General features: G+C 35.7%; 2 protein-coding genes across 2 annotated transcripts in view; both read right to left on the reverse strand.

Annotated features, from left to right (window-relative positions):
* LOC124169353 (BAI1-associated protein 3-like) overlaps window positions 1-14282 on the reverse strand; it is a 91546-nt gene extending 77264 nt beyond the window's left edge. Inside the window, exon 1 of the mRNA XM_046547943.1 lies at window positions 14220-14282. The gene's annotated coding sequence lies outside the window, so the exon portion shown is untranslated. The remainder of the gene's footprint in view (window positions 1-14219) is intronic.
* LOC124168661 overlaps window positions 14057-14615 on the reverse strand; it is a 323642-nt gene continuing 323083 nt past the window's right edge. Inside the window, exons 4-5 of the mRNA XM_046546924.1 lie at window positions 14220-14286; window positions 14057-14064 (exon numbers count right to left, since the gene is read on the reverse strand). Coding sequence (XP_046402880.1) covers window positions 14057-14064; window positions 14220-14286 — 75 coding nt within the window. The remainder of the gene's footprint in view (window positions 14065-14219; window positions 14287-14615) is intronic.

Genomic DNA, 14615 nt, shown 5'->3' on the forward strand with positions numbered 1-14615 from the left:
GGCTTTTACTTAAATTGATGCAGCTAATTCACTTAGTCACGAAAATAAAGATAAAATAAATTTTTTAAAGAATTCCATGGTTATCTACAGCAAGCTAAGTGTCCAAAAAACAGTGCTCAGTGTTTATAAAGTAACTTCTAAGTTACGAGTGAAATCCTTTCACAAATGTGCGATCAATTCAAAAGAATATGGCATCTACTTGTGACAATTTGTGTGGCATTCAGTAATCAAACTGGACGTGATGAGGATATGGCGTGAATATGACGTGCTTGACTAAAAGTTAAGAGTGACTTTTCAAAGAAGGCGTTTAGGGAAGACAAACATAACTTTGAAGACGTTTTATATAGAAGGGCTATCTTCTCTAATAATAAGATGGGAAAAATAGAGGAAGGGTGTCTCAATTGCCATTTAACCATATTTTTTCATTGCAAAATAAAATAAATCTTAATAAGTAGTTGAGATAATGTAGTATATCAGTAGAAACATTTTTTCCACCTAACCACGAGCTGATAGCATCACAATAAACACTTGAAAATAATGGGCAGATAACAGTATAGCTGTAAAATAATTTAATCAAGGAGAAAATTAAAGTTATTTGCCAAAAAACAGCAAACCAATGTCTTTAGATGCTAGACATAAGCGTAGAAAAGAATTGATGCTGATGATAAAAATTTAAAACTGAAATCATGAACCTCCCTAAAAATCTCAATCTTTCTAAATAAAAATCTAAATATTTCTTACTAAAAATGCCAATTTCAATGCACTCACTTTTCAACACCTGATTAATTATTACTGTTGAGACACCCAATAAACAAAAAAGCTATATAATGTTGGAAAATAAAACTGAGTACGTTAGCAGGGATAGCAAACTAGATGAGCATAGTAAAGGAAAGGAGAAACTAAGGTGCTGCTATGAAGGCAGGGGTACACTGGTGGACTGGAAGGAAAAAACTATGTCACTTTAGCCTCTCGGGAGGATGCAAGTGTTTCGTCAGAATGGTGTCATACAATGCAAACAATAATGCAGTGATAAGTAGTACGTTTCTGGCAGGATAACATGAAAATGGAATGCAGACAACAATCATACGACCATTCGGAATATGACAATATGACAAGATATCAACCATCCTATGGGTGCGAAAGCGAATCATACGGGTGAGGAATATGGGTGAGTTTTAGGTACTCCATGAGAGTCCATTTGAGTGCATTCAGGAATGAGAATGCTGAAGAGGGTAATCAGCTTGGTTTTATTATTGGATTGAAGAAAAAAGGAAGCCGCTTTTATGGACTGAGGCTTAAAATAAACATCTAGTGATTGAGTCGTGATAAATACGTTAATTGGTGTAAGATTTTTCATAAAAAACAACTTCCATGAAGATTTTGAAAGGTTAGATTACAACACAGATAATTGTGTATTCAATATCCTAAATATCAAACGATATTTGGTGTCCAAATTAGGTTAAATCATTATTGCGACTACAAAAAATTTACGGAGAACATAAAAAAAGCCACACGCAATTATAACATAACATCGAATGGGAAAAGAGTTCCAATCAAGCAAGAGTATCAAGCATGGTAATTGAAATTTAAGTTTCGATATTCGAAATATCATTTGATTAAATTAAAAACTCTTTTTTGAAGAGGAAATGACTTTTTTTAAGCAAACAGATCTGAAATAGATTTTGATAATCATTAATAACCGTAAATTTCGGCCACTTACAACACCAATAAGTAATTTAAACCAAAAGCGGTGCCTGACCAAGAACAAAAAAAAATAAGGGTAACTAATTGTCCTTTAAAAACAGAAGGGGCACCACAAACTTTGTTCTAAAACTTTTGACAGTGGCTAATTATGCGTCGCGGAATAGTGATAAAGTAGGGTTTATTTCTCCGATAGTGGCTTAATAAGCATGATCTCCTTCTCCTTTGCAGCAACGTGGATTTGAGGCGTCAACATGTTGTTATCCGGTAAGCCCAGTCTGAGATGCATCAAGTAAAAAGTTGGGTTATTGGAGTAACTGATCGCAAACCTGTCTAGGAATGGCAGGATTCGGGCTTAAATCATCCTGCTAAGCCACATAATTTCTTCAACGAAAACTTTATATATTGGTGTATATTTTAGTGCAAGCTAAATGTTGGAACCTAAACAAATGTAAAAATATTTGGGTAGAATATTTTCACCACTATCATTTGCCTTGAAAAAAAATGGATTCATTTATTGATTTCGTTATTTCTATAAAAAAAACATAATTCAATTTCCCGAATGCACTAAAGGCATCTCATGACAGAACCAAAAACTCTTGCACGGAATTTCAGCGTGAAGGAGAAGATGCAATATGAAGCATTGATTACATAGTGAATGTGCAGAAGAACTGATTTCTTAGAAGACAAAGATGAACAAGGCACAGCAAGATGAAGTTCAAAATTCTATTACAGAGAAAAACAAAAGACGAATGAGATGCTCAAGGAGGTTTATGCAGATGAAAGTACAATGATAGATGAAAAGTTGGGAAACTCATTTGCTAGATAGGGTAAATAGAAGAGTTCTAGGTGGTGTTGAGAGCCCAAATGAATACTTTAAAGATGAAAAGGGTATAAAGCAGGAAATGAAGTAGTATTCACCTAAATATAAGGAATAAAGAAAAAAGTATTCAAGGAATGTTAGGGAAGAGCTATTAGTAGACAAAATCTCGTAGAATCACAAGAAAATAGGTATGAATTAAATAAATTTTATGGCACAGTTGGAGGAAAATGAAACTAAGTAAAAAAATGAAAGAGTATCTAACTACAGAATATGGCATCAGAGTGTGACGAAATACTACAGAGAAAGAGTGGAAAATGAAGGACAGCAAAGAACAAATGGTGGTAAGTACTGAAACAACTAGAGACGTAAAGATGGAAGACTGAAGGGCCAGACAAGAAGCTGATGTATAAAGGAAGAAGATACGTATGTATTGGATGGTGGCATTAAGAATAAGTGAGCATGATGCATTTGATAGATTAAATGTCAGCCTCATAGATTTAGTTATTGGTATGGATAACATTTGTTTCATAACCTTTGGCTCTGGTCTTAAAAAACAAAAAAGTTGACAAATATCCTGACTTCAAGTAATTTTTCATCTGCTTAAAATTTTCTCTGAATTATTACTATTAAAGGATTCTACCGATTAAGGTACTTTGAATTATTTTGGCAGTCTCCCCTTTCTTCATCAACTTTAGTCAACAACTACCTTCAACAACCAACATCCTTTTAACACAATTTTCAACTTCCCATCCCCGCTAAGTATTAGCTCCAATCATACCTTCTATCTCCTTCATATCTCATCTTGAAGCTGCCTTTCCTCACATATTATGTCCAGCACTTCGTTGTTCATCCTCATCAGATTATACTTTTTGAAATTTTATGCCTAGAAATAAGCCAATGCCACTAAAGTCTGCTTGTACTTCTAATTCTACTTTAGTAATTTCGTACAAAAATTGGAAGCTATCGAGCTCGAGGGATATCTCGAATATGAATCAGATCAACGAAGCTCAGCAGTGTTACTAATTACTTCTAGATTATGAAAAAGGTCTTTGTGTCATATGGAAGAAATTAGAAAATACTAAAGAATAATGTTTTGTTTTACTGCAATTTCTTCCTGGATGAAAATTTGTAGTAGGTAATTTACATAGTTGTGTTTGTATTATTTCAGATGTGCGGACTATATAGTAGCTGTTGCAATGAAGTTGTCTCATTACGTGTGAATAATATACCTATTACAAGGTTGTATCTTAACAGCGCACAGTGGGCGGAAATCGGAAAAAGCCGGACAAAATTACAAAATGGCTTTTTTTGAGTTATATACTTGAAACTTCGTAGGTATACTCAAAAATGATTGAAATTTATTGATATGTACCTCATTTGACATAGATCCTACCCGTTACTGAGATACAGAGGCTCAAACGTGAGCAAATTTCCATAAAAACGCCCGTCTTCAATTTTCTCTGAAAATCTTCCAAAGTAAGTGAATGGTGAAGTTATGGGTGGATTCTTTCCGAATAAAAAACCACATAATCTGTTAGCATGGTGTTTTTTCTTTAATTTTCCGTAATCTTAAAGATTACAGTCCATAAATTCTTACCGTGCAGTAACAAAATGGCGGATACTGTTTTTCGACGAAGTTTTACATTTAGGTAGAGTTTCAAATAGGTTTTCGGCAAGGTCGCGCAGAGTAACTTATATGAGAGCATTGTTTGAAGATTTCTTGAGGTTTTTATGCAGTTTTCTTTGAAATAAGTTTGCGTCGCCGGAAATTACATTGATTTTTCGATCGCGCGGCAGGGTTCCTCTCCGCGCGTCGGGAGTTGGATTAGCCGCGCCGCGGTAAGGTTATTGAAGCTATATGGGTTTTAACGCTCAACATTCACCGTTTTTATGTTTTGCTTCAAGACACCGATTCTCAAATGATCTATGGTGAAGACAGTGGAGGTTTTTCATGCGATGTACTTGCACGTTTCATCGAAGTTCATTTCGTTATCTTTGGATACGATCGAAGACCATACTTCTATTAAAAGCGTTCAAACCTCGACAAAGTGAGTTGTTTTCCTGGGACTCATACAAAAAGACCTACCAGAAAGATACCAGCTGAGACCCTTATACCTTCTTCAATCACCGATCCCTGACCCTCAGGATTCTAATTTCGAAAACGGTCGTTTTATGACACCCTGGAGCGGAGCCCTTGGCCGTCTTAACGGAGGTATTTCCATGGGAACTTCTAGCTTTTTTAAAATGTCGCTTCAAAACTTGGCCCGCTGAATCCATAACATTTCCGGAATATGCTTTGCATTACTTTCTCAATCCTTCTACGGGAGTTGGTATTTTTGTAAAAATCTATTTCTTTCAAATTTATTGAATAAATACTATTCCACATTTATCTTTACGTTACAAAATTCATACTTTATTCATACGTACCGACGGATCAATATTTACATAAATGGCGGGAATAAATTATTCTGCGACAACGTTGCGCTTGATAAAGGAAACTTACCCATGCGGGACTCGAACCCGACACTTCTTTGACAGGCGAGCATTTTACCCCGCCGCCACCCAAGTCGGCTATTTGAACAAATAACGAACTGCAAAAAGCGTCATTAAATCTAATGTTTTACTCTTGAGATGAAGAGAATTATGTTAAAAAAGATGGCTAATAAATTTGTTAAAAATAAAAGTGTTCAGTGACTTTACATTACTAATCATGAACATAGATTACTGATGGCAACTAAATAATCAAAATTTTATGGACGAAAATTATGGATCGCGTGACAATCTCATGTTCTGCACCTACAGTAAGCACTAGAAAGTTGTTGAAGCAGATACGATGAAGACAGGGTAGTTTAGGCAGACAATTCCACGGGAACTTCTAGATTTTTTAAAACGTGTATTATACCCTCAGTTCTACTTTGACTGTGGTGAAGGAAAGTTAAGTTCTCTTGAGTGCGCAGAATTTGTGAAAGTGATTTTAATTTGCTTGTGGAGCGTAGAAATTTCAAACTTCCACTTGCCTGTAAGTACGTTTTTGAATAAATCCCCGAACATCTTTTTCAAAATAGTTATTTTAATTTATATTATCAATTTCAGCTGAAAATTTTCTTAGCATTCCTTTCCTAACTAAAATAAATTAAAATTTAAATTATCAAATGCCACTGTTTAAATTCCAATCGATACGACATATCCAATATGCATTCAGAAAATCATATGTGGCAGTTCAGCGTACACAAACCAACAGAATATTTATCGATATCAGGTGAACGATATTTTACATCTCCTAAGTTATTCATACCCGACGCTATTGCACCGCATATTTAGAACCCCATGATTCAGCTGTCCTTCAGTGTGTTGCAAACTAAAAACTATCGTTTTTCTTAATTTCAAAATGACTATACTTCCCTGTAGGATAATAAATTATATGGGTTTTAAGATTAAGAAAAAATTAGGAAAATAAGGCAAGCAATAAAAAGCATTACTCTTCCGTTGATCATGGTCAGTAGTAAACAGAACTTGATCGCGTAAAATCCAGAGTTGAAATCATTAAGGTCTTCCACCTGCCTTTCGATATAGGCAATGTCTTTCTGATTTTGTCTCTTTTTTTCGCCTAAAGCGGATGGGATGACAAAATCGTGTCGACGTCGGCAGTGGATTTTCCCAGATAGTGTCATCTAAAATTGTAGAGCCTAAATGTGAGAAGTGCCTCCGATGCAATTTAAATTCTTTATCAAAAGTTTAGAGATAAATGTAATTAACCAAGAGAAAGTGGAAACTTCAGTCGTTACCTGTAGCGCCGTTAATCAAACTAAGAGATACAAGGGAACTCATCACTAGGAATTTATCTGAAGCATCCACTTGTTGCCATATTTTCTTATATTGAGAGTGACCCGAACTTCCATCAAAACCGTACTTAGAGATTAATCTGTAGTTCACCACACATTTTAATTCTTGAGAGGTGGAAGTGGTGGCTAAGCAGGCTATTGTTCCCAATATGGTGTGGTTCAGTGGTGCTTGAAGGTTTACTTCGCACATGGTCTCAGTTATTTTAATTCCTTCGTTATAAGCTGCCTTTTTTTTGCTATCGCTATTCTATCATAACTGGGATACAATTCGTGTCCATGGCTCAGAGCTGTCCTACGAAAAGACCGATGTTGACGCTTGGTCAAATCAGAGGCAATCATCAATGACAGTGCCTCTTCCACTGTCATCTCAGGGTGGACCTTTTCACTCGTCCTCCACTTTGAAAGAACTCTCTTAGCCCGAGTAGGGGTCGTAGTTGTTATTTCTGCAATTAGGTGAGCTGCTGCAGTGTCTCCCCTCTCTCAAACTCACAGATGCCGCGAGAGCAAGCTCAGCAGTAGTAGCAGTAGTTTTTAAAGTTTGAATTTTTTTCTGCGTGATTTAACACATAAGATGCGACATTTTTTTGGCCGCCCTGGAATGCCTGGCAAATATAATATGAATTTTGTAGCAAGAAGCTACAGGGGGAATTTTATTTAATCAATCAATTTGAGAGGAATAGATTTTTACAAAAATACAATACTCAACCGGCTGTCGTTGAAGTATCGGGAAAGTGATGCATAACAAATTCTGGAAATGTTATAGAGTCAGCGAGCCAACTTTTGCATCGACACAAAAATCGTTCATTATTTCGAGAACACTCTACCCATTTCTTAAGGTATGGCCATAGGATGCGTTTTGTCAAAAAGTCATTGAGAAATTTCAGAGCATCAGGGTCTTGTCTTAAATTCAGCCTCCGCGATGAATAATGGAGCAAATATTTTTTACCAAGTGAATGATTTTTTTTACCAATTCCAATATTATTTTGTAGATATCAAGTCATGTAATAATGTGAGGTGGCATTTTCTATGGAATTACGGATGGAGCCTATGTAAAATTTAGAAATAATAAATTTGTCGAACCTATGGTTATCCAATGCCCTAATGCGTACACGGGGAAGAACGTATGGTAACGTGTAAAGACATGGTAATCTGTAAGTCAAAGTAGAACTGAGGATATGATGCACATTTTAAAAAAGCTAGAAGTTCCCATGGAAATACCTCCGTTAAGACGGCCAAGGGCTCCGCTCCAGGGTGTCATAAAACGACCGTTTTCGAAATTAGAATCCTGAGGGTCAGGGATCGGTGATTGAAGAAGGTATAAGGGTCTCAGCTGGTATCTTTCTGGTAGGTCTTTTTGTATGAGTCCCAGGAAAACAACTCACTTTGTCGAGGTTTGAACGCTTTTAATAGAAGTATGGTCTTCGATCGTATCCAAAGATAACGAAATGAACTTCGATGAAACGTGCAAGTACATCGCATGAAAAACCTCCACTGTCTTCACCATAGATCATTTGAGAATCGGTGTCTTGAAGCAAAACATAAAAACGGTGAATGTTGAGCGTTAAAACCCATATAGCTTCAATAACCTTACCGCGGCGCGGCTAATCCAACTCCCGACGCGCGGAGAGGAACCCTGCCGCGCGATCGAAAAATCAATGTAATTTCCGGCGACGCAAACTTATTTCAAAGAAAACTGCATAAAAACCTCAAGAAATCTTCAAACAATGCTCTCATATAAGTTACTCTGCGCGACCTTGCCGAAAACCTATTTGAAACTCTACCTAAATGTAAAACTTCGTCGAAAAACAGTATCCGCCATTTTGTTACTGCACGGTAAGAATTTATGGACTGTAATCTTTAAGATTACGGAAAATTAAAGAAAAAACACCATGCTAACAGATTATGTGGTTTTTTATTCGGAAAGAATCCACCCATAACTTCACCATTCACTTACTTTGGAAGATTTTCAGAGAAAATTGAAGACGGGCGTTTTTATGGAAATTTGCTCACGTTTGAGCCTCTGTATCTCAGTAACGGGTAGGATCTATGTCAAATGAGGTACATATCAATAAATTTCAATCATTTTTGAGTATACCTACGAAGTTTCAAGTATATAACTCAAAAAAAGCCATTTTGTAATTTTGTCCGGCTTTTTCCGATTTCCGCCCACTGTGCAGCGGGCCTAAAAAAATATGAAGTTACCCATTTGAGAGTGAACTTATAGGAAACATTTTAGTATCTCTACATCCTACCAGGATATTTTTCAGGCAGAATATTAGTCAGCTAGTTGATTGAAAAAATGTAGCGATGAAAAATTTGAAATACATTCTAGTCACGCAAATTGATTATTTATAAGATATTACCTTGAGATCCACGGGGAAAAATTATGAGTATTTTCCGCTGCTACTATCCCAATATAGTTTTCCAGTAAAGCTATCATAATCAGTCCGCAAATGCGACAACAAAATGTAAATCCCAAGGATAACTCTCATCTCACTTAAAAATTGTGACGAACTATCGGCCATTTAGAAGCTGCCTACCAAACTTAAAATAAATCACACTACTGACCGGGAATCATAGCCAAAGGTTATATAGAACTGAGCCAACCAATTTCATGTTTTAGGAACGTAAATGCACAGCACACGATTAAACTAAGAGGCACAAGAATGTGATGTAATACTTTCCGCAATGCCACCAAATTCTCTCGTAAATGCGCCGTAGAATTACCCGGAATTTTCACGACAAAACTCATTTTGAAAGCAAATGTAGTAATAAGTACTACTAAAGTACAGTACTAAAAGGTACTGCTACAACTAAAATGAGAGATGATCCAGATCCTGCTAGGTAAATAACTGGGAATAGTACTTTGGATATCGGAGGGATGTTATATTTACCAATATAATTGTGTGAAACTTTATAATATACAGCTCCCACTACTTGACCGATCCGATCGAATTAAAAACTTTATCAACTTGAACAGTTAAAAATATGAATGCCATGGATTTATGAAAATATCTAAAATTTAATCATCATTTATGACCAAATAATTAACAAAAAGCAATGATTTGAAAGTATTTTCATCAATTTGAATTGGAAAAACGGAATAAACTTTTATTAGATTTCGGCGTGGGTTAGAAAATGTAAATATTGCATTCTGAAAAACTACATCAACCAACAAAAATGTGAAAATGCCTAAAAATCTCTGAAACTTACTGCAGAAACACTAAGCAAAACCATTGTGAATCGTTTAAGTTTTATCCCATTTTTCAGAAAAATTTAATGATTTTACGATCCATATAAAAACAGAACAAAAAATTGTGACTGTTTCCTGAATCTATCTAAAATGCAATCACCATGTGTGTCCGCAAAATTAATCGACATCCCGTCATTCGAAAGCTCGTATTCACACCTGTAATTGGAAAATATAGCAATTTTACGATTCAATACGTAACTGGAGCACACAAAAATATGACAGGTTTATCAATCCCTCTGAAAATGAAATTTCTAAATATGACCAAAAATTGATCGAAATACCATTATTTCGGTATTTGTCTCCATGTAATGAATTAGAAAGTTTGATTCACTTCCGATTTCCAAATAGCTATCACGAGCAGATATTAAAGGATGTATAGGATGTCTTATTATTCCTCTAACATTACCCCTTCGCATTAATGAAAATTTGATTCAAACTACTATCTAGAGCGAAAGTTCCAGAGAGAAAAAATAATTTTCCTCGGTCAGGAGTTGAGCCCGAATCTCCTGAATTCGATCTAGGTGTTCTACGCTTAAACTGTCAAGAAAATTTCTTTTTTTGGGAAGTGTTGTTGGTTTGAAGTGTTGGAAAACCTAGACCAAACTCAGGACATCCGAGTGCGAATCCCGGCCAAGGCAAAAGATCTTTCCTCTGTTGCATTTTCACCATTTTTGTGCACTTCCGGGTGATTCTGCATAAGTACCCCAATGGCTAGTTCGCGAATATTCACAGAATACCGTCACGAAATATTTCATTTTCATTCCTTTATGGACAAAGGTGGTTGAATTCTTTGTATGGTGGATGGAGGGCGAAAAATGTGAATGAAACAGCTACTATGAGTAAAATGTTCTCGGGATTTCTACCGGGTGAGTTGATTGTGGGCCGAAGAATCCACCACAGAGGTAGCCATAAAAAGGTAAGCCAACAAGCAACTCACCCGGTGGAAAACCCGAGTAAATTTCGCCAGTTTCATACGCCGGGAAATACCAAAATCATATGCCAGCTAAAATGAAAGCTACATTCACAAGAAAGTGGAAAAGATCGGATAATTCGGCGGCGCTTTGACGTAGTCATTTGTCTGGTTGAAAGGGGCGGGGATAGAATGGGGCCGTACGGGCGGGGATCTCGATCATCACCGAGCGTGGAAGCGAGCACGGCGACCGGCGAGGCGACGAGGGGTGAACCCGGGCCATCCGGCTCCAGCTCCAGGCTGGCCTGTCGGCTGACCAATCGGCTGCCGGGCGAGGAGGACGTCGACGGTTGGACGAGGGTGGGAGGTGGCTGTGGGGTGGTGGAGGCGGAGGTCGAGGCGGCTGGGGGCGCGGGGGCGATGCCGAGGAGGCAGTACGGGTCGCTGAAGCCTGGGGGGTGGAGGGATGGGGGTGTACGTGGAGGAAAGGTGCCCTTAGTCACGTGAAGCACACACACACTGACACATACATACACAATCAACAGCGTCATATGCAAACTTGTTCGATTGACCGAAATCATTCAGACCCTTCGACTGATATTTTGGATATTTATTTTTAATGATATCTATATTTTGGTTGTCGACTATGCCTAATTTATGATTTCTCGGGGAGTATAGAGGTTCTTCTCCGCTGAAAAGAGAAGATAAATTTTGCTATGCCAGCTTTTGTGAAAAGACGCCGAAGCGTTCGGAAAGCAAAATAAATATTATCATTTCAACATAGATCAACCCCTGGACACCCAAAGAAATCATTAAACGGTATTTTTTAATTAACCTTTGCTTCTCCAGTAAGTACAGAGTTTGTTTGCTTGAAAGTCTTCATTAGGTTCGATTGCATTAAATTAATAAGGACAACGATTATTTTTTGTAACGGTTTGAATAATTAAAGGCCCAGCAGATTATTTTTTATCACCCACAAATTACACTTAAACTATTATTCCCACAAATTACACAAAAATTCATATACATCAAAACAATGAATAGCCTACGAATAGAATAATTTTATTTGACCGGGATTCGAACAAGAATCTCCCAATTTCCTCCATCAGGTGGGCAATCAGTGAGCAGTCAAACAGTCAAACGCGTACGGAAATGGTCTCATTTATTAGCTTAAGTTTACCTAGCCCTTTTTAAAGCTATCACTGGTACTTAAATATTACATTCAGTTTTCATAAGGCAAAACGTCGTCAATCGAACAAGCCTAGTGTCATATGCTTGGCTGACAGCTATGGGCATGGGATGCATTGTAATGAGATTGCCACTTATAAGATTTTTCAACAACACGCAGGAAGAGATAGGCGTAAGTCACTGCAGATGAGAATTCCGTAAAAAATAAATAATGAATGTGTTCTTAATAATTTGTCAAAATAAGCCAAAAGTACCATATTTTGGGAATTAGTGGATTAAGTAAATCTACCATAATCCCCATATCGGCGAAAAATATTGCCCGTCAAACATTTTGAAAATAATCTTATTTTAGAATATTACCATGAGTTAGTAAAAAATATGTGTATTAGAAATTTTAACATAAATGATATAAGTATTAAAAAATCACTTCTTTCTTAGGAAGTGGCGATTCTTATAAATTCATAAGTGGCAAACCCATGAATGACTTAAATGATATTGGAGTGAAAACAATGAGATGTGCGAAAAATATACATCCACAGCCTTGTTGGGTACCCCAAGGGAATGACAGCATTTTTTCAGTGTCAAGGGACAAAATAGAGAGGATAAGCCGTGATAAAAATGTAAACTGAAACAGCGACAGTTTATGGAAGATGGAGCTAAAAAAATAACATTTTATATGAACTTTAATGAGGTAAAACCACAAAAGATAATTATTGTATGGTTCTGCACTAAAAATTTCTCACATCTAAATAAAATACAACTAAAATCATCCTTTCTATGTCGGCGATAGCGTAAGAAAAAATAATATGCATTAAATATACGATATCACTATTTTATTCCATAAATATATTAAAAAACACAAGGGTATAGGATATTTACGTTATTTATTCAATTATTAATTCAAAGTTTCAATCATGTGATTTTTAATTAACACCGCTAACCTTTTAACTGAATAGTTATGGTCTTATTAGGGGGAAAATGACTTCCAAACATAGAAAAATATTTTTGAGTGACATAATATTAGCGGAAGAATGTTAATGGCAAAATTAATTTTTTATTTAAGCGACTAAACGAGAGATGAAAACTTTTTCATGACATTAAGTTCCTTGAACATGATAAAATATTAATATGCCACGGAAGATGGGTCTCCAATAAAATTATTATAATCACTTCGGAAACTAAACGCCTCCATACAGTGAGAAATTGTACAGTTGATATTGAAGCTACGCTAACATATAAAAATATTTCTCATATTATTTCACAGGAAATGAATAATTCCATGAGATAAAGTATGTTCTAATTATGATGCAGGATCATCTTTCAGTCAGCAGCTAAATAAAAGTATCACCACACGAAAATTTAAAATACGAAATAAGGAGTAATGAATAAGAACAGCGATTATAGATCACGCAAATATTTTGAAATAATAGTTTACTAAGGTTTATAAGAACATATAATACAAGATTATAAATTAACATAGGTTTAGTAAATGTACATGAATTTGGTAAAGATTTATATAGGATGTAAACATATGAACAAAAATGCTCCTGTGTAATAATAAAGAGATAATACAATTTCGCGTGGATTTTTATTGCAGACGTTAAAATTGTAGCCGTACTGTTAAATAAAGTATAAAATAACCCAAAAGTAATTGAAAATGTTCGCTTCCATTAAAAATATGAAGAGTAACTTTAGAATCTCCAAAACGACTGCTATACCTCAGCACTGTTTCTTATCAAAGAATTTCGGGGCATGTTTGCATTATGAAATCAAAAAGTTTGTGAAAGGAGAGTATAACAAAGAAGTTAAATCCGTTTTCTTTGTGGAAACGTTCCTTCATGCGACTGTCAGCGCCAGACAGCAGAAAGCTCTACAAGTTCCACTCACTTAAAAGAGTTGTGGGCATCTATTCAGGCAGAAAAATTCATTTCAAGTTACTCTGAATGCAAAATATTTTGCCAAGAAACTCATGTACCTCAGAAATATAATTCTTTCTTATAAATTATCCTGAGGTTTGCTTCCTGTTACTATGACTATATTTCTGTGTCTCAGGATTGTGACTAGATATGCCGGCAGCAGAACCTTGCTTATGAGCGTCATAAACTTTATTTAGTAACATTGATTATTAAATGTGTTAATTATTGATTTATCTTTAATTATGTTAATGGATTTGCCGTTTTCCATATTTTTTTCAATAAGGCATTTTTAAAATCTGAGCACTATTCATGGTACACAGCGCAAAATACATTTGAAAATAAGCGATAAACAAAATACAAAACTCATCGATTCTAAGATAAGCAAGGATAGGGATAAGTTTCAAATTCTTCCAATGGATATAATTACAGATCTGAAAACAGAGAAGTATAGCAACGTAAACACAATTAGATGAAGTATTTATATCATACTAAGACCGTGAAACCAGTCACGTTCAAATATTTGTGTCCATCAACGGAGATAAAACAGTCAAATAGTTTAGAGAAAAATAACATTTATTTGCCTTACCATTGGCATCCTTTGCTTCTAAGCCTTCCGCTTCTAGGACTACTAGGTTCAATACCACAATCGGCGGCTAAAGGAGTGAAAAGTAATTGAAAACTTAATTATGCATGGATATCACATTACATGTATAAGTCCTTTCTACTACTTAAGAATTATATAGTCAAAACAGGAAGAGTATTCAAGTAATTATTACCTCAAAAGTGAACTTTGGCCTTAAAAATTTTTGGGGAATATTTTTGCAGGGAGATATTTATACCAAAATCTTGAGACCGTTGTTTTAAGTTTAAAATTCTTTAACTGCATTCGAGGAAAGAATGATTGCATTTTAAAATGGTATTCAATTCATTTTTAATCACTAACAACAAAAAGGACAAAACAAACATTAAAACAACTACTTAA

This window comes from Ischnura elegans, chromosome 12 (assembly GCF_921293095.1).
Source record: "Ischnura elegans chromosome 12, ioIscEleg1.1, whole genome shotgun sequence".
Classification (NCBI taxonomy): domain Eukaryota; kingdom Metazoa; phylum Arthropoda; class Insecta; order Odonata; family Coenagrionidae; genus Ischnura; species Ischnura elegans.